The 18,512-nt window shown below is 38.2% G+C and overlaps 7 protein-coding genes across 7 annotated transcripts; 3 read left to right on the top strand and 4 right to left on the bottom strand.

The window, feature by feature from the left end:
• Positions 1 to 2,302: 2,302 nt before the first annotated feature.
• On the bottom strand, positions 2,303 to 4,508 carry LOC105230372 (ATP-dependent RNA helicase abstrakt). Its single transcript, XM_011211109.4, has 3 exons — positions 3,573 to 4,508; positions 2,977 to 3,508; positions 2,303 to 2,908 (listed from the first exon to the last, which is right to left on the bottom strand). Exons 1-3 carry the CDS (start codon positions 4,404 to 4,406, stop codon positions 2,406 to 2,408), a joined length of 1,869 nt encoding a protein of 622 aa, XP_011209411.2. The 5' UTR covers positions 4,407 to 4,508; the 3' UTR covers positions 2,303 to 2,405.
• A 1,360-nt stretch (positions 4,509 to 5,868) lies between these two features.
• LOC105230381 (pre-mRNA-splicing factor RBM22) lies at positions 5,869 to 7,354 on the top strand. The gene has a single exon (XM_011211118.4). It carries the CDS (start codon positions 6,008 to 6,010, stop codon positions 7,265 to 7,267), a length of 1,260 nt encoding a protein of 419 aa, XP_011209420.2. The 5' UTR covers positions 5,869 to 6,007; the 3' UTR covers positions 7,268 to 7,354.
• On the bottom strand, positions 7,346 to 9,116 carry LOC105230431 (NF-kappa-B-repressing factor). Its single transcript, XM_019992062.3, has 5 exons — positions 8,671 to 9,116; positions 8,317 to 8,539; positions 8,131 to 8,257; positions 7,718 to 8,076; positions 7,346 to 7,661 (listed from the first exon to the last, which is right to left on the bottom strand). The coding sequence occupies exons 1-5, from the start codon at positions 9,005 to 9,007 to the stop codon at positions 7,445 to 7,447; spliced, it is 1,263 nt and encodes a 420-aa protein (XP_019847621.2). The 5' UTR covers positions 9,008 to 9,116; the 3' UTR covers positions 7,346 to 7,444.
• A 520-nt stretch (positions 9,117 to 9,636) lies between these two features.
• On the top strand, positions 9,637 to 11,195 carry LOC105230390 (zinc finger protein 354A). Its single transcript, XM_011211131.4, has 2 exons — positions 9,637 to 9,967; positions 10,020 to 11,195. The coding sequence occupies exons 1-2, from the start codon at positions 9,899 to 9,901 to the stop codon at positions 11,040 to 11,042; spliced, it is 1,092 nt and encodes a 363-aa protein (XP_011209433.2). The 5' UTR covers positions 9,637 to 9,898; the 3' UTR covers positions 11,043 to 11,195.
• LOC105230397 (28S ribosomal protein S22, mitochondrial) lies at positions 11,175 to 12,594 on the bottom strand. Its single transcript, XM_011211145.4, has one exon. The coding sequence runs from the start codon at positions 12,454 to 12,456 to the stop codon at positions 11,287 to 11,289; it is 1,170 nt and encodes a 389-aa protein (XP_011209447.2). The 5' UTR covers positions 12,457 to 12,594; the 3' UTR covers positions 11,175 to 11,286.
• Positions 12,595 to 13,044: 450 nt separating this feature from the next.
• On the top strand, positions 13,045 to 15,941 carry LOC105230410 (uncharacterized). Its single transcript, XM_011211170.4, has 5 exons — positions 13,045 to 13,397; positions 13,468 to 13,738; positions 14,233 to 14,355; positions 14,410 to 14,571; positions 14,642 to 15,941. Exons 1-5 carry the CDS (start codon positions 13,123 to 13,125, stop codon positions 15,659 to 15,661), a joined length of 1,851 nt encoding a protein of 616 aa, XP_011209472.2. The 5' UTR covers positions 13,045 to 13,122; the 3' UTR covers positions 15,662 to 15,941.
• LOC105230404 (nucleosome assembly protein 1-like 1) lies at positions 15,801 to 18,233 on the bottom strand. Its single transcript, XM_011211157.4, has 6 exons — positions 17,971 to 18,233; positions 16,843 to 17,009; positions 16,643 to 16,766; positions 16,342 to 16,573; positions 16,196 to 16,275; positions 15,801 to 16,139 (listed from the first exon to the last, which is right to left on the bottom strand). Exons 1-6 carry the CDS (start codon positions 18,055 to 18,057, stop codon positions 15,939 to 15,941), a joined length of 891 nt encoding a protein of 296 aa, XP_011209459.2. The 5' UTR covers positions 18,058 to 18,233; the 3' UTR covers positions 15,801 to 15,938.
• Between the last annotated feature and the right edge of the window lie 279 nt (positions 18,234 to 18,512).

The following is an 18,512-nucleotide window of genomic DNA, read 5'->3' as shown; positions in this document are numbered from 1 at the left end:
GACTTCAACGCCAGGGTGGGCAAAGAAGGTATCTTTGGCACTACGGTCGGTAAACTCAGCCTCCACGAGGAAACATCCCCAAATGGGTTGAGGCTGATCGACTTCGCCGGGGCCCGAAATATGGTTATCTGTAGTACTAGATTCCAGCATAAGAAGATCTATCAAGCTACCTGGCTGTCTCCCGATCGAAAAACTACCAACCAGATCGATCATGTTGTGATAGACGGAAGACACGTCTCCAGTGTTTTAGATGTGCGTGCGCTCCGAGGTCCTAACATCGACTCGGACCACTATCTTGTTGCAGCTAAGATTCGCACCCGCCTCTGTGTAGCAAAAACCGCACGCCAAACAAACACAAGGAAGGTTCGACGTCGAGAAGTTGCAATCACAAGAGACAGCCGAGCGATTTTCTACTCGGCTTGCACTCCTGCTCTCTGAGAGCACTCGTCAACAACTCGGTATAAGGGAACTGTGGGACGGCATTTCAAACTCCTTACGTACAGCTGCAACCGAAACCATTGTTTTCGGAAGGTGCAAAAGAACAGCTGGTACGACGAGGAGTGCCGTGTCGCAGCGGAGAGAAAACAGGCTGCCTACCTCGCAACGTTACGATCGACCACAACACGTGCGGGATGGGATAGATACCGAGAGTTGAAGAGGGAAGCGAGACGCATTTGTAGACAGAAAAAGAAAGAGGCCGAAATGCGTGAGTACGAAGAGCTTGATAAGCTGGCCGACAGGGGTAATGCTCGAAAATTCTACCAAAAGATGCGGCGGCTTACAGAAGGTTTCAAGACCGGAGCATACTCATGTAGAACCCCCCAAGGTGATCTAGTCACCGATGCCCAGAGCATACTTAAATTATGGAGGGAACACTTCTCCAGCCTGCTGAATGGCAGTGAACACACAACGCCAGGAGAAGACGAACCCGATTCCCCAATCGATGACGATGGAAAAGACGTTCCATTGCCCGACCAAGAAGAAGTTCGAATAGCAATTACCCGCCTGAAGAACAACAAAGCGGCAGGGGCGGATGGATTGCCAGCCGAGCTATTCAAACACGGCGGAGAAGAACTGATAAGGAGCATGCATCAGCTTCTTTGTAAAATATGGTCGGACGAAAGCATGCCCAACGATTGGAATTTAAGTGTGCTATGCCCAATCCATAAAAAAGGAGACCCCACAATCTGCGCCAACTACCGTGGGATTAGCCTCCTTAATATCGCGTATAAGGTTCTATCGAGCGTATTGTGTGAAAGATTAAAGCCCACCGTCAACAAACTGATTGGACCTTATCAGTGTGGCTTCAGACCTGGTAAATCAACAACCGACCAGATATTCACCATGCGCCAAATCTTGGAAAAGACCCGTGAAAGGAGAATCGACACACATCACCTCTTCGTCGATTTTAAAGCTGCTTTCGACAGTACGAAAAGGAGCTGCCTTTATGCCGCAATGTCTGAATTTGGTATCCCCGCAAAACTAATACGGCTGTGTAAACTGACATTGAGCGGGACCAAAAGCTCCGTCAGGATCGGGAAGGACCTCTCCGAGCCGTTCGATACCAAACGAGGTTTCAGACAAGGCGACTCCCTATCGCAGTGAACGAGGGCAAGACGAAATATCTCCTGTCATCAAACAAACAGTCGTCGCACTCGCGACTTGGCACTCACGTCACTGTTGACAGTCATAACTTTGAAGTTGTAGATAATTTCGTCTATCTTGGAACCAGCGTAAACACCACCAACAATGTCAGCTTTGAAATCCAACGCAGGATAACTCTTGCCAACAGGTGCTACTTCGGACTGAGTAGGCAATTGAGAAGCAAAGTCCTCTCTCGACAGACAAAAACCAAACTCTATAAGTCACTCATAATTCCCGTCCTGCTATATGGTGCAGAGGCCTGGACGATGTCAACAACAGATGAGTCGACGTTGCGAGTTTTCGAGAGAAAAGTTCTGCGAAAGATTTATGGTCCTTTGCGCGTTGGCCACGGCGAATATCGCATTCGATGGAACGATGAGCTGTACGAGATATACGACGACATTGACATAGTTCAGCGAATTAAAAGACAGCGGCTACGCTGGCTAGGTCATGTTGTCCGAATGGACGAAAACACTCCAGCTCTGAAAGTATTCGACGCTGTACCCGCCGGGGGAAGCAGAGGAAGAGGAAGACCTCCACTCCGTTGGAAGGACCAAGTGGAGAAGGACCTGGCTTCGCTTGGAATATCCAATTGGCGCCACGTAGCGAAGAGAAGAAACGACTGGCGCGCTGTTGTTGACTCGGCTATAATCGCGTAACTTACATACACTATATTTATATAATAAATTTAATAGTCAAAATTGTATATAAAAGTTAACATTTATGAAATCATCAGTTCCAAACCGAGCCACTGTGTGAACTTAATAATCCGCAGCAGTATTTGATAAATAATCCCTGCGTCCAATATTTGAAGCTTGTTTGCTTTGCACAGCTTCTAGCTTTGGACATTCAGTGATACGATGACCCAAGCCACCACAATAGCTGCAGCCATGTGAATCGCCGAGATCCAAGTAGTTTTCTGCCTCTGGGCACAGCTCATTGAGAAATTCGGGTACTTTTTGCTTAGCTTCGATTAATAGATGTTTCAAATCCAACAACACAGATTGTTCGGCAGTTTTATTGATGAATGTGGTGGCAAGTCCTTTCGTATTCGAACGTCCTGTACGACCAATGCGATGCACATAGTTTTCTACATCGTCAGGCATATCATAGTTGATGACATGTTGCACATTCGGGAAATCCAAACCTTTTGAGGCAACATCGGTAGCAACCAGCACGTCCTTTTTACCCTCACGGTAAGCTTCGACTGCACGTGAACGTTCTTCTTGATCCTTACCACCATGAATTGCTACAGCTTCAACGCCTAAAAATACCGATTATTATTGTATAGTTTACTATCATATAAAATAGCAAAAAATTATTCAAAATTACCTTTGAGTAGCAGATATTCATGTATGCAATCGACATCCTGTTTCTTCTCAGCGAATATAAGTACTGGGGGTGCAGTTTTCTGCAGACAATCTAGAAGGTGTACCACTTTCGCCTCTTGCTTAACATATTCCACTTCCTGTGTAACATTCATCGATGCCGCACCGGCACGTCCCACATTAATAGTTACCGGTTTTACTAAAGCTGAGCGGGCGAAGTTTTGTATTTTCTTCGGCATAGTAGCGGAGAAGAGTAGTGTTTGACGTTGTCCACGGAAGAAAGAAAATATAGTACGTACGTCTTCTTCGAAACCCATGTCTATCATACGATCAGCTTCATCCATACATAAATAACGGCATATATCTAAAGTGGCCATTTTCTTTTCCAGCATGTCCATTAGACGACCTGGTGTAGCAACCATGATGTGCACTCCTCTTTGTATAACTTCCATTGCGCTTGAAACTGGTAACCCGCCAATCGCCAAACAAGCACGTATTTCAGGCATACCACATTGTTGTAAGTGTTTACTGTAGTGCTGCAATATTATTTCAAAATATAAATTAGTATTCATTTCGTTATAGACAATCGTATGGACTTACCATAATAATATCGTACGTTTGTTTCGCCAATTCGCGAGAAGGACAAATTATAAGCCCATAAGGACCCTCATTTCTTTCGAAAGGTAGTCGATATTCTTGCTCTAATGCAAACATTATAATAGGTAACACAAAAACTAGTGTCTTTCCCGAGCCAGTAAAAGCGATACCAATTAAATCGCGACCAGAGAGTACTGCCGGTATACCTTGAACTTGAATTGGCGTCGGCTTTTTAATGCCCTTTGCGGACAACCCGTTTAGTATGCCTTTAGGAAATTTCATTTCACGAAAGCTGCGTATGGGTGGTGCTACATCATCGCCTTCAACAAGTATTCTTAAACGTTTTCGTATTGCATTGCGACGCTCTTCTGTCATAACCACCAGATAACGTGGTGGACGCCAACTAGTTTTGATAGGGTCTTCATACTGAATACCTTTGGCCAATTCAGCAACACCCATTAAAGCTTTTTGTTGTGTCACACTTTCCAAAATCTTCTCCTCTTCCTTAAGCTGTTTTTCCACAGCGCTTATCTTCTTTGCCTCAGCGATCTTTTTTAATTCCGTATGTTGATCCAGTAAACTGATATTATACTTACGCCCCCATAACTCGGCTTCATTAGCACCTTGGGACTCTTCGTCACCTTCATTTTCACTGGAGGATTTCGGTTGTGTTGATGCTTCTGAGGCGAGTTGTACAATTCTACCAAGTTTCATTAACTGCTGTTTTTTACGCTCTTTAACAGGAACATAAGGTACATATGCATCGTCTTCGTCATTATCTGAATTGTTTTCATTTTCCTCGCGACGATATCGTTTAGTTTGTGGAACTTCTGTCATTTCTCCAACTTGTTTACAAAATTTTTACATAAATGTTATTCGGAGCAGATGTTTTTAGATTTTATATTTTTGTAAAATTCGCGTCTTTACTTTGACATCTACGAACGGTGATGCCAGATGAAATTTATTTAGAGGATTACCATGTGATCGAATTTTAAAACACGTTCACAATATAGCAAGCATGCAACATTAGATACAAGCTTACTAAGACGGTTTCTCCTGAACAAATGGCTATTTTCGATGTATATTAATAAAAGTTAGAATTTATAGATGGCGGCTACAGTAACGGATATATATATATATAGTAAAAGTGTGTCAAGTAAAATTCATGCTGATAAAAACAGTCCCTAAAAAAGTTTTGTGAACATATTGAAAACTAGTTGTTTCAGATATTTTCGATGCTTTGATAGATTTATAGGGAATCTGCCATCCCTGGATTGGATCGGCCAATCTTGTAAACACCTGTTTTCAACATTTGACAATTATATAAGAGTTCACAACCCAAAAAGTAGCCACTATTGCGGTGAAGGGCAATATTACGATTTTTCCGGCGCCGCGATTTGATGGTACGGATGGATAGAGGAGGTCCTCAGCATTAAAAAATGTACACACATATACCGTCCTCAGACGCATAGTTTCCGAGATATTTCACTTTAAAGTTCAAAAATTTCTAAAAACAATGCTCGTTATTTCACTATGTTTAACCCACTTTTCACATATTTTTTAATTAATATATATTTAATTACACTGTACACATTCGTATTTATCAAAAATTTACACTAATTGTATATTTTTTAAGAAAATAAATATTCTTTAAAAATTATTTTGCACATTCAAAGTTTCAAGTGATTTGCGTGTTTACATTTATGACAAATAGCAGTGTTGCCATACTTTGTGTCCTGAAAATATAATCAAAAATGTGTATATTATATATTAAATAGAAAAAAACGTATTATAGAATGGAAAGTTTTTCAGTTTTTCTCTCTTTTTGATTAAAATAGGTGTTCGATCGATGAGGGTTATTTTTTTTGAAGCGCGGCCGAAGGCCGCCAGTGCAGAAAGTAGTCCGACACAAAGGAACTATGAATACCCCGGTGTTCGATCGATGAGGGTTATTTTTTTGAAGCGCGGCCGAAGGCCGCCAGTGCAGAAAGTAGTTCGACACAAAGGAACTATGAATACCCCGGTGTTCGATCGATGAGGGTTATTTTTTTGAAGCGCGGCCGAAGGCCGCCAGTGCAGAAAGTAGTTCGACACAAAAGAACTATGAATACCCCGGTGTTCGATCGATGAGGGTTATTTTTTTGAAGCGCGGCCGGCAGAAAGTTGAAGCCATAACCTACATAATGTTGTGACATTTGTTGCCACTTAAAGGCAATTATCCTTACGAAATGTACAAAATAATATCGCTAAATATGGCAGCATTAAAAGCTGTGTAGTTTGGCATTTCATTTCACACAGTACTTCATACATTTTTTCATTTGCTTTGTGCATCGTGTTGATAAAATTTTTTCCATGGTATAAATATTTCGCTTTTCCAGTAAAATATACATTAATTACTTTTATCTCCGTGATTATACATCGAAAAATAAACATCCAAAATGGCTATGTCAAAAACAACAAATACCTACAACAGGCAGAATTGGGAAGATGCAGAATTTCCAATCCTGTGTCAGACATGCCTTGGCGACAATCCTTATGTACGTATGATCAAAGAACGTTTTGGTAAGGAGTGTAAGATTTGCACGCGACCCTTTACTATATTTCGATGGTGCCCTGGAGCGCGTATGCGTTTTAAGAAGACAGAAATTTGTCAAACATGCGCTCGACTGAAAAATGTATGCCAGACATGTCTGCTGGACTTGGAGTACGGACTGCCGATACAAGTTCGTGATGCCGCACTTAAAGTAGCCGATACCATTCCGCAGAGTGATGTAAACAAGGAATACTATATACAGAATATAGATCGCGATTTAGCCGATGGTGATGGTACTGAGGCTGCAGGTGCGGTTGGTCGTTCATTGGCCGCAAACGAGATGTTGGCAAAACTTGCACGCACTGCTCCATATTATAAACGCAATAGACCACATATCTGTTCATTCTGGGTCAAAGGTGAATGCAAACGTGGCGAAGAGTGCCCATATCGTCATGACAAACCAAACGAACCCGATGATCCACTTTGTGAACAGAACATAAAAGATCGTTATTATGGGCGCAACGATCCGGTTGCTGAAAAAATTATGAAACGGGCAGCTACTTTGCCCACACTGGAACCGCCAGAAGATCGAAATATTACAACTTTATATGTGGGTAATTTGCCCGAAGAAATAACAGAACCCGAATTACGTGACCACTTCTATCAGTATGGCGAGATTCGATCTATTGCTTTAGTGCCACGGCAGCAATGTGCGTTCGTTCAGTATACGAAGCGTGGAGCAGCCGAACTAGCAGCTGAGCGTACATTTAACAAATTAGTGTTGCACGGACGTAAATCAACGATCAAGTGGGCACATTCCCAAGCAAAACAAACTGGATTAGCAAAAACAGATAGACGTTTTGATGTGCCTGCCGTACCGCCAACTCCTGTGGCAAATCCGAATGATTTCTTCAATCTTCAGCAAGAACAGGTCACCGTGTTACCTCCTGGTATGAAGCTACATCAAATACCACCAAGTCTTATACCTGCGTCGTCGTATCAAATGTATTCACAGGCTTACGCAGCCCCATACTCAAATATTCCAATTCCATCTACCTCCGGCGCGACTTTGGACGCTATTCCTCCACCACCAACTGGTGGTGCACCAGGACAAGTACACTATCCTAGTCAGGATCCCAGTCGTTTGGGTGCAGTGAAAAAGTAACAGTAATAACTTTAATACAATTTGCTTTGTATACATACATAATATTCGTTTAGAACATTTTGAATAAAAAGAAATTAATTTCAATAATTCGTCATTTTTATTATAAAAACTACTCTATATGTATATTTATTTTTGGTTGGGAGGGTGCAGGGCAACGAACTACAACTTCCTAAATCTTTACATATATAAATCTAGTTTTTCAGTGTGTTCTGGATAGAAACGAGCTTTCGCCTCTGGAACTTGTACAAAATACTTATCGATATAGCTGGGGTTCTTTTTTAATAAAATTTCACTTAGAATTTGCTCGTTGGTAATAGTCTTCTTAGATATAACCAGACGGCGTTCTGCATCTTTTCCATGGCTAGTTGACTTTAAATTGAATTTTCCAGCAATTCTAAAGTTGAAAAAGATAAAAATAGGTTTCGAAGAAAAATTATAAGAACATCTTACTCGTGGAGCATTGCCCGTTCTTCCTTCGTGAAAGATGGCTCAAATTGCAGTTCACGTATGTCTTCGGATTCGAGATAATTCTGTAATATCTGTCTGAAATATTTGCGATCTAGTTTACAAGACTCGTTCCCGAGACCTGCGCGATTATTTTTTAGCAAGTAGCCTACTGGCTCTTCACGGCCTTGTGTTTTAGAGCCTAAACCACCACCAGTCCAGCCCATTAGCTTCATCATTTTATAGCCTTTATTAGACGCATCTAATTTTTTATCTTCTGCGTTGTCTGCCTGTTGTTTGACAACTCCACAAACGATCTCATTATTGGATTTATTTATTTTTATTGTATCGCGCAGTGGATTTGGCTAAGAAGTGAATTTTCAGTCGTAATTACGGTATAATGTTATGCAGTATGTTACCTTTATTGAATAACATTTATTTTGCAACACATCTAAGGCATTGTTGAAAACTTGCGCCTTTGCAGCTTTTAGGTTTTCCTCGCATGCATCGCTTACCAACTTTCCATTTAAGAACACAGTAATTTTTCTAAAGAACGGTATTTCTTAGATTAAATAATATTTAAAACTAACCAATTTACAACCTACTTTGTATTATTTGGGCCTTCGACTTCCTTTTCTTCATATTCAATATTACATCGCTGTGCAGACATACGCAAGCAATTGCGCCCACCGATTAAAAACAATACATATTTTCCGAACGGTAGGCCTTCAAAGAGATTATTACTCTTATGCATGCCAGATAATTTGCTGTTATCAGAATTATTTCGATTAAGATTTTGTTGATGTCCTGAATGTCCACCCAACCTAGCTGCAATTGTTCATGGTTATGGGTATACAAAGAAAATAACATTTTATTGGACTATATTCTAGACAGCAAGTACTCACATAAATTCTTAAGACTAAAACGTTATTTTGAATTTGTAGTTTTTTATCGTCTACCTTTGACGCGTGCTTCAGCTGCTTCTGAAGCTGCTACAAAAGTACGCTTAAGCCGCGTCTCTCGACTTTTCCTATAATCTTTTACAACTTCTTTCGACAACTCGGCCACCAGTTGCATGGTCTCGGATGGATATCGGCAACCCATGAACTCCATATTCGTAAACACTGCAGCAAGGCACACAAGGCGATCTTCCGGGAATTTATCTTTATGCAGCTCCATAAAGTGGCGTCTCATTTGCCAATGCTCGTCACTTTCATGATCAGCGCGGTAGTAGTCAATATCCCAGTCCGTAGGGAATTCTTCATTGTTTTTAATCTTCTTTGATGAACTCGCCATAAAATATCAGTTAAAATTTACAGTTTTTATGTTTTGGTCAAAGCAATGAAAATGCGGCTGGACAAAATTCGGTATAAAGAAAACATGAAAAAACCACATGAAGCATTTTGGCTGTGTTCACTTTACATTCCGTGTTTGGTAAGTCATTATTATTCAACTAAAGGCCCATTCACATACAACTTTGATCGACTGTGACAGTCATATTAAAAAAACAATACAAAGAATACGGAGCGTACCCTGCAATGAAGACTTTGGGTTCAGCTTTTCTCTCTAGAAAATGGCAACTCTTGGTAATTGGTTTTGTTGGTGCTTATTTCGTTTCGCTTCGATATAACCGTACTTATACAAAGGCATACATCGAACTTTTCTTCGTAAGTAGATGTCAGACGTTAAACGAAACAAAAGTTTTTTATGAATCAGTCATAAAGGTTCTTATGTAACATGCGATTGTATTGTTAAACTTATAAATTGTAAAATATTAATCAAACTCATAATACTGATGTAAGGTAGGGGTAAAATTTATTATTCTCAAGTTAATACTCTAAAATTTTGAATACTTTCCAGTTTATTGCTAAGAAATTTGAACTCAAACAATTATTTGAAATACAGCAACCCTGCGGCAAACGGATTGTGAACCCACAAGAAAATATGTAAACATTTTTGACAGATCAATATTACGGCAAAAACCAAAAAATCAAAAAGTTACAAGTGTTTTTGTTTATCAATGTGGTTACAAAATAAATGATATTTCAAATAAACTTTTATAATTTGAAACGCTATTGTAATAAAACACATACTTTATTTATAAATGTATTGTTTTGTGATATGAGGTATTAAAATACACTCTATTGGTGTTCACGATTTATAAGCGCTACAAACAAAAGCTTTAACATGGATACTGCTGTTCTTGTAAATATTGAAAACTTCATTCAACCCCAAAAGCCATTAGTAGCTCATCAGGTAATGATATAAAATTAATAAAATATTTATTGTTGAAAAATTTTCCTTAAAGATGTATGTGACCGAGATTCCGGACATGATTGTCGTAGAAACAAGGTTTGTAACACGTCAAATGGCAGAAGAAGAGGAAATATTATTGCCACAAACATTGATACTCTCGTCCGACAATATTAATATACAGGAAAAACCTCAAAGTGGCGTTTTTCATATTTTTCATAAAACCAAAGATGCAGGCGTTATGGTAGAAGTCGATATTGCTCATAAATCTATTCAGACCGATAGCCGTAACCCACTACGAAATCGTGAACAGCAGACCATTCAGTTTTTTAACCAACAAGATATAGGCATCCAATGTGATATTGAAAATGACATAAACAGTGAAATAATGGTAATGGATAGTGATCCACTGGAGGAATGCGAAATCGATGAATATCACTTATTTTTAGATTTTGTGGAAAAAAATACTTATCTCTACAGGAATAACAAAAAAGAATGCATAAAGTGTGGGGAAATTTGTTCCAATTCAAAACAAACACTATCACATATGGCAGCACATTGGGGTCCGCCGGCGCTTTGTGAACTTTGCGGCCAAAATTTTGAACATGCAAATCTTTTGATAATGCATAAATGTGCCAACAAAGCAACAAAGAAAAATATGAAGCGACTTTTTAAACAATGCCCGTTATATTCATGTGGAGTAATTGTGAAATCAAAAATTGATTTATATGATCATATTAAAGAACACTTGGGTTTGCCTACCTACCGGTGTTTAGGCTGCAAACAGAAGTTTAGAAAAAGGAAGGAGCTGCTACATCACTCAACAGTACAAAAAACGTGCTTGCCAATGTTCTGGCGATTACCGTTTTTGCAAAAAAAATTAAGTCAATCAAAAAATGGTATACTTCGCCGAAAACATATTTTAAGCATTAGAAACAAACAACATTTACGACTGTATTTTCGGAAAAAATTGCGCTGTCATATTTGTTTACTTAAATGTTTAAATGTGTCTATATTTGCAAAACACCGTAAAAGATGTGTAAAAAAATTTAGTAAAAGGATAGAAAAGTTGAAGTAATAGATAATTGGTGACTAAAAGTTTTAGCGGATGGAAATAAACTAGACATCAACTATGATATGCTAGGCTATGATATTTAATTCCAAATAATTTATTGATAATAATAGGTATTTATTAAATAAAATCAGAATGACGCTTTATCTATAACTTAAACATTTTTTGTTTTACTTTTCTTCATTTCTTATAAGATTTTATTAGAAATGTACAATCAATTCAGCCTAACAAATTAATAAATATTTTACAACTAGGCTACGCCATGCGCTTTGCTAATACCTTCAAACAACTGGCGTTTCTCGGCATTGATTTCCTTAATTGTTTGTGTTGCTAATTCTAACTGAACTTTCTTAAGAGCATGTTTACTAATGTAATCTTCTATGAAGGGTAAGCACAAGTCATCCAGTTCAAAATCAACTTGTGTTTTGCCAATAGCCGATTGTATATCCTCTTTAACGTCACTCGACGCACGTTTCAGTGCCTTTTCAAGCTCCTTCAATGCCAAATCTTCTTTAGGCTTAATTTCATCAATTTGTTTCAAAATATTTTTATAATTCGGTTCCATATCGTGTAACTTATATAAGAGTGCAATGAGTTCGGCTGCGTTTTGCAGATAATCCCGTCTCACCATATCGTAAAGCAAATCATCAATGCAACGATGCCAAGCAAAGAAGAATGTCATTGGACCAAAATGTCTGGTAGAACGTAAGATATCAAATTGCTTGGTTTCGTTGATGTGTTGATATACGCGGCTGCTAATTGTGTGGAATTCGGGTTCGAAGGGGTCAAATTGCACTACCATACGATTCAAAATGAATAAATATTTTTGTTCATCCAAACAACGTTGTAAATGCTCATCTGCAAACATACGTGGAGTACGAATACTACGTCCAGTAAGTGGAAAATATAATTGATGCATTCGTTTAGTTATCTCCATTGGAGCGTGCTCTAGCGTGCCGTCGGTTTGGCGAACAACAACTTTTCGTTCTGTTTGTCGTAATCCGTATGTTATATCTGTAATAACGTATTTTGTGTCTGAGAACCCGCTTAACGCACTATCGTTGGATATGATTCGCCGTTCATCCTTCTTCATTTGTACGACAGGGGGCATTTGCAAACGGTTTTTCGCACGTTCAATACTCTTACGAAACTCATCTTCAAGCATGTCCATCGTCATGAGTTTGTAGTCCACCGAGTTGTCTGGCACTGTTGTCTTCTGAAAAATTTTTTCGAGCTGTAGTTGTGTCATGGACTGCAGCAGCTTTTGTGTCTCAGGATCGGTGAATCGTGGTTGTGGATCTCGATTATAAAGTAAAGTTGCAGACGCTGTGCCTGTATTGCCAGTTGAAGAGGCTGCTCGTTGCAAAGCATGAAAGCTCGCTCGTAGGTTAGCATAATTATATATTTGACGCAGGAACATTATTGTTTATATTTTATGTTAGAAATATAATCCACTTTTTTTTGAAGAAAGTACGAAGCCACAATTTTCACTAAATTATTAGAAACAAACAGCTGTTAAATCATTGCATGCGACTGATTACAGGCAAAAGATGTAAAAGTTATATCGTGTTACAAAATTAATCGAATATAGAAGTTCAAATCAATCGATATTAACGTACCATTACTTTTTAAGAAAACTTTTTAACATATTTTTAGCCTTACTAGCAAATACTAAGCAAAGTTACATATTATGTACTTTTTTGAACATAAATATATAAAATTAAATGTAATTGTAATTTTTTTCGTATTGCCTATTGGAAAAGGTAGTACATATTAACTATGAATAAAATATAGTGAAGATAAATAAACTACCAAAGTATGGTGTCATATTTGCTGAATTTATGTTTTAGATTATTAATTCTATTTGGTTTTAAGATTAATTTTTCGTAAAAATATGAAGCCCTGTATCTGGAGTTGTAATTCTGGTTGGTCATATATTACTATTCAGTGTGTGATCACCCTAAATTTGTTCCATATTTGTACCGATAATTCCATAATACCATCTTGCACACATCTCCAATTGTTTTTAAATGGTAAACTAAATAGTTGGTGCCTTCCAACAAAGTTGCAGAAAATATTGTAGAAAATGGATTCCGGGACTGAGGAAAAAACACCAGAACTGCAAAATGATCTCCCTGAGCAAAGAATACAACGAAAACGTCGCCATACGGATGACGTTGAACAACAGAACGGTGACACTGTATCTAATACGAATTATGGAGCCGTGGCGGAGTATATACCTGCTGCAAAGGTGCGCGGTGTTGTTGAATCTAACAGAGTTGGTATCACAGACTTTCCGGACGAGCTTCTTTACGAAATATTTAAAAATTTAGACTCCTGGTCGTATTACGTACTTATGCAGTAAGTATGCCGGTTTCTTATTTATGACATGCATATGTTTGTACGTACATCGGTTTCTATATCATTTCAGCTGCTGCAATCGTTTCTATACTTTATTGATGGACCGACGATTTTGGCATCATATAGATCTCAGTCAAAAACTATTACCATTAGGTATACTTGAATTTGTAATGGAACGTACACATCAAGGGACTACAAGCATAAAATTGAGAGGTCCATCTAGAAAATATACAAGTGCGGAAATAATAAAGTTTAACAAAACGTTGGCAGACACTTTCGCTTTGCGAAGTACACAATTAAGTATTTTGGAATTGCGTGGTGTTACAGTAGATCTTAGGAATGTAAGTAATTATACGGGGTACAGGGTATATTAAGTTTCCCACGAAGTTTGTAACTCCCAGAAGGATACATCAGAGACCACACAAAACATATAAACATAAAAGATCAACTTGACGAACTGAGTTGATGTAGCCTGTCTTTCTGTCCGTCTCTCTGTATATACGCGAACTAGTCCTTCGTCCTTTAGTTTTTGATGTACCAATCTGAATATTTGTACACTTTTCTGCCCGAGGAGCTGCTAATTTCTTGGATCCGCATATATCGGATCACTTTAGTATATACATATCTTCTTTACAAACTGAATATACAAAAAAAGTTATTTTGTGCTATTGTTCAAGGTAACTCACAATCTCGGAATAAATTGTTCAGTTCGGACCACTGTAGCACATATGTAGCTGCCATGGATTTTTATTTGTGAAGTGCGATCGAAGTTAACGATATTTTGTTGTTATTAATTGTTATTGTGCGCTAACATTTCTTATTCGTTTCTTTGTAGGTACGAATTGTGAATTTTCCGAAAACTTTAAAGCGGTTAGTTTTTAAAGATTGTAATATCTGTAAACCACCAGAAGAACAAACGGTTTTTTCTGGTATTCACACACATCTAGTGAATTTGGAGGTATGTACACTATATTACGATGAATTCAGGTCTTTATTCATTCTCACCTTAAAGGAACTTGGTATTGAATTCTGCAGTTGGTTTGAACCTTATTACATCATGATGATATCCAAAATACCTTCACTGCGTTGGCTTAGCCTCAAAGGTTGTCCGCGTTTGGGTGATTTTATACCTTATGGTAGCATGGCTGCTCGTTTTGGTTTTAAAAAATTAGAGGTAAGTAAACATACTTACATACATATTTGAGCAATGTTATTATCAACTAAATATTGCCTGAAATTTTCAGTACTTGGATTTGCGTTTTACACCTATAACAGATTCAGATGTTCAATGTTTTAATGTGGTGCTAACATTAAAAGAATTACTACTGGAGTGTCCCTTAAATATGCGTGCCAACGATGCAAAAACTAGCTTATCAACAAAAAATAAAAATAAAGATTCTGATAGTAAGGATTGTCAACCGTCCACATCGAAGGCATCAGCTTCACGCGAAGACAGTAATTCACCTATTAATTCCATAACTGTGGAGGCAAATTCAAATACAGCCGGACAAGAGGAACGTGAAGATACAACCCCGGAACAACCGACTTGTTCTAGCCCACAACCCTCTACATCATCCTCTTCGTCTTCTACATCATCATCATCGCCTTCATCTGCAATGAATTCACCTTTTGCATCACCTTCGCGCTTAGCGCTAGACAATCCAACAGACAACAACAACGCGCCAGAACCGGCCGGCAATGTACCATCACGCAGCCGATTTTTACCACGTCCAGATCAAGTTATATTCTTAGATTTTGTAAACCGCCGTCCTAGTATACGGCATGTGCGTCCACCGCCTATATCGGATAATCAAATCGATCAAATGATACAACATCCATTATTTTGGAATATAATCAATCCATTGGGCGGACGTGAAGCTAGCAGGTCGAGCTCTGGGTCAGGGCAAGTACCGCACTTCAGTCATCACCCATGCTGTCGCCAATATCCCATTTCAGATCGTGGAATTTGTTGCTTTGGAAGACCGCAAAATCCAGTGGAGCCTGGAGTAATTTGGATTCGTATTGGCAATCGTCCGAGCGAAAATAGCTTTGTAAGACTTAGTGTAAGAAATTATAAAAAAGTCACCGACATCTCACTGCATCATCTCGTGCAATGCTCACCTGAGCTCATATATCTGGATCTGAGTGGTACCAGCGTAACGCGTGAGGGCGTTAAACGCTTCAAAGCTGGAAAACCTGAATGCCAAATCATAGCCGATCATCTTATTGAGACTAACGACCCGGATGTACCGACACTAGATTAATTCTAAAGTACGTTTATACCCTTGGTGCTGTAATATTTATGCTAAACTAATATGCACACAAAATACTACATACATACATACATACATATAAGTATATGTATATTTCTCTTAACATAGTTAATAAGGACGCATATGAAACTTGTTGACATAAATTTTATTCAGAAATATTATTTTGAAAGTATATATACATACATACATATACAGCGGAGAGATAGTTTTCACAATGTTTAAAAAGATAGTGATAATAATAATTGAATAAATATAGGAAATAATAAGCTTAGTCCTCATTCGCCTCATTATTGGACGATTCCTCCTCATCATCATCGTCGTCGTCGTCGTCATCCTCATCGTCCGTATCCTCGGACTCGGAGTCCGAACTTTGACAATCGGCAATTTCACCGGTGAAAAACATCACAGCCTTTGGAATTACGCGCTCCTTCAGATAGAAGCCGAGCTCAAAATCATTTTGCAAAATAGCCTAGTCATGCAAGCTAGTTGAATTATATAACTGTTATAATTATATGAATTACTTGCATTTATATCGCAATAGTTTGGATCCTCCGTGTCTTCGGGCAGTGTCGGCGGACTGAAGAAGTCGAAAAACGAAGTGTATGCTGCAAATTTATTTCGTTTGTTTGATTTCGAAGTTAAAAAAAATATTATTTGAATTTTATGCTTACATTTTTTATCCTTTTCGCTATTGTTTTGCTTCCAATCGATTTTACAACCTTCACATTTATAAATTTCAGCACCATCATACGATAGTGGATCATCCACGTCGGGCAGACAGTTCAAAAAGTATGTTTTCGTTAAAATAGTATTCGAAAAAAATTCATTCGGTTCGAAATGAAATTCAATAATGAACATAACTATCGGGTCGTTGCACAATGTCGATCGTATATCGGTGAGATGCTGCAGTTCAACAAGCAAGATACTAAAAATACAACAATCAACTTCCACAGATCCGTATAGGCCACATACCGTTAGTATTTTTTCATCCTTTTTGCTTATAAACTCCGTATAGGATGCCTTGAGTACACGTAACCAAAAGTTTGACAAATTGCTCTCAGTGTTGGTATCCTCTTGTGCCTGCTTGCGATAATCACTGAAAGCGTAGGCAATAAGGTTAACGGTAAATGCCAATTTTTTTTTTAATTTAACTATTACTAAATGAAACTTACTCGAGCAGCTTGGCGCGCTTTTCGAAAATTGCGTTATGCTTAACCTCAAATGCTTTTTCCATATTATAAATCTCTTTTTGCAAATCCACGTCCAGCTTAATGGTTTCCAAGTAAAGCTTTTTAAGCTCAGTTATTGTTTTGGACTCGTCCTCACTAAACTTTTTGTCCTTGTAAAAATATAATATTTTTATTAGCAAGTTTCACATAAGACATCGTTAACCTTATTGCATATTCCTAAGAATATTTTACAAACAAAAGCGTAAGAAGCTTGCCAACTAATTGAAATTTTATGCTTTTTTTCAGTATTAAAGAATAAGAATTTTACATAAAATTTGTTACGCGAAATAATTTCCTTTGGCGCAAAAATATATAAAATGCAACAAAAACAATAACGAAGCACCATTGGAACTTGCTGATTGTGCTTGATGCTAATCGCAAAAAAATAAAGAAAATTAGTCGAGTCTTCAATAATTAAGGTAAGTGGGTTTTGCTTCTGGCTATAGCAAGAACAAGAAAAAACGTTATCTTCGGCAGCACCGAAGCTGCAAGGCGCTTCACAGGAGCATTTCCCATAGCATAAAGGATATCAAAAAATCTGTATCTTGATCTTTATCTTTATCTTTTGATCGGTTAGTTTGTATGACAGTTATGTGCTATCGTGATCCGATCTGAACAATATATTATATATTCGGAGATTGTAGTATTGTCTTGGAAAATAATTCGCGCTAAAGTACGTGAAGATATCCTGTCAAATAAAATAGTTTTTCTTGCAATGATTTGTTTTATTACCAATCACTTTGTATGGCAGCTATATCCCATAGTAGTCTGATAACGTCGGTTCCGTCTAAGCAGTTTTTTGGGGAGAAAAAAACGTGTGCCAGATTTCAGTTCGATATCTTAAAAAGTGAGGCAATAGTTCGCTTATATGCAGACAGACGGACCAGACTAAACCGACTCAACTCGTCACGGTGATTATTTTTGGATATACTTTAAATGTTTTCCGACGTTTTCTTATGCGTATTACAAACTTCATGCCAAAAATTAACTGTAAAACAGCGCCCAAGTTAGCATTCCTTCACTCATCAAAGGGTACATGCAGTGAATACCTTCCCGCTGACCGTTACTCACCGCTGTTTTCTTGGCGCTTGCTACCGAATTCTGCTTTGACACTGGAATCTTCGGCAAGCTGCGCATCTTCAATGATTCCATATTCATTTTTTACAGTTATACTGGCTTATGAAGCTGAAAATAACGGAAATTAAAGAATTGAAATGTTTTTGATTAAACGGAAAATAACATAAATTTTTGTTTTTCAAAATTTAGACACTAAAAGACAAGCCGAAGCTATTTTTGACGATTTGGTTCGTTCGTTTTTATTTCTACGAGCACAAGTAGAATATTTATCCATGAATGCGGTATGATTTCAAAATGTGTACAAACCCCTCTGCTCTTTCTTTTGTCTAAAAAATGTGTATTCGTTCTTCAGATTGGTCAACAGTTGCAAGGTTTTCTTGCTTTGCATGCGGGCGCCGCTCTTGCATGGACTCATTCAAAGTCGTTCCGCTCGACTTCGTAGCAATTTGAGGAAGGTTAAACTTGCGGGCCGTCGTAAAATTTTGCGTGGGAAAATGTCGTAAAATTGAGTTATTTCCTAATGTATTTTCTTGTAA

This window comes from Bactrocera dorsalis, chromosome 2, assembly GCF_023373825.1.
Source record: "Bactrocera dorsalis isolate Fly_Bdor chromosome 2, ASM2337382v1, whole genome shotgun sequence".
In the NCBI taxonomy this organism is placed as follows: Eukaryota; Metazoa; Arthropoda; class Insecta; order Diptera; family Tephritidae; genus Bactrocera; species Bactrocera dorsalis.
This window is presented reverse-complemented; position numbering and strand designations above follow the sequence as displayed.

Bases quoted from the DNA above. Each gene is read 5' to 3' on its own strand.
- LOC105230372 (XM_011211109.4), bottom strand. From the start codon at position 4,406: ATGACAGAAGTTCCACAAACTAAACGATATCGTCGCGAGGAAAATGAA. The intron at 3,509-3,572 runs GTAAGTCCATAC...ATAATATTGCAG, and splicing joins AAACGTACGATATTATTATG to CACTACAGTAAACACTTACA. The intron at 2,909-2,976 runs GTAATTTTGAAT...CGGTATTTTTAG, and splicing joins TGAATATCTGCTACTCAAAG to GCGTTGAAGCTGTAGCAATT.
- LOC105230381 (XM_011211118.4), top strand. From the start codon at position 6,008: ATGGCTATGTCAAAAACAACAAATACCTACAACAGGCAGAATTGGGAA.
- LOC105230431 (XM_019992062.3), bottom strand. From the start codon at position 9,007: ATGGCGAGTTCATCAAAGAAGATTAAAAACAATGAAGAATTCCCTACG. The intron at 8,540-8,670 runs GTAGACGATAAA...GAACAATTGCAG, and splicing joins AGCTGAAGCACGCGTCAAAG to CTAGGTTGGGTGGACATTCA. The intron at 7,662-7,717 runs GTAAGATGTTCT...TTTCAACTTTAG, and splicing joins GAACGGGCAATGCTCCACGA to AATTGCTGGAAAATTCAATT.
- LOC105230390 (XM_011211131.4), top strand. From the start codon at position 9,899: ATGGATACTGCTGTTCTTGTAAATATTGAAAACTTCATTCAACCCCAA. The intron at 9,968-10,019 runs GTAATGATATAA...TTTTCCTTAAAG, and splicing joins AGCCATTAGTAGCTCATCAG to ATGTATGTGACCGAGATTCC.
- LOC105230397 (XM_011211145.4), bottom strand. From the start codon at position 12,456: ATGTTCCTGCGTCAAATATATAATTATGCTAACCTACGAGCGAGCTTT.
- LOC105230410 (XM_011211170.4), top strand. From the start codon at position 13,123: ATGGATTCCGGGACTGAGGAAAAAACACCAGAACTGCAAAATGATCTC. The intron at 14,356-14,409 runs GTATGTACACTA...CTCACCTTAAAG, and splicing joins CACATCTAGTGAATTTGGAG to GAACTTGGTATTGAATTCTG. The intron at 14,572-14,641 runs GTAAGTAAACAT...TGAAATTTTCAG, and splicing joins TTGGTTTTAAAAAATTAGAG to TACTTGGATTTGCGTTTTAC.
- LOC105230404 (XM_011211157.4), bottom strand. From the start codon at position 18,057: ATGAATATGGAATCATTGAAGATGCGCAGCTTGCCGAAGATTCCAGTG. The intron at 17,010-17,970 runs GTGAGTAACGGT...TATTTTTACAAG, and splicing joins CAAGCGCCAAGAAAACAGCG to GACAAAAAGTTTAGTGAGGA. The intron at 16,276-16,341 runs GTAAGCATAAAA...ATAAATTTGCAG, and splicing joins TAGCGAAAAGGATAAAAAAT to CATACACTTCGTTTTTCGAC.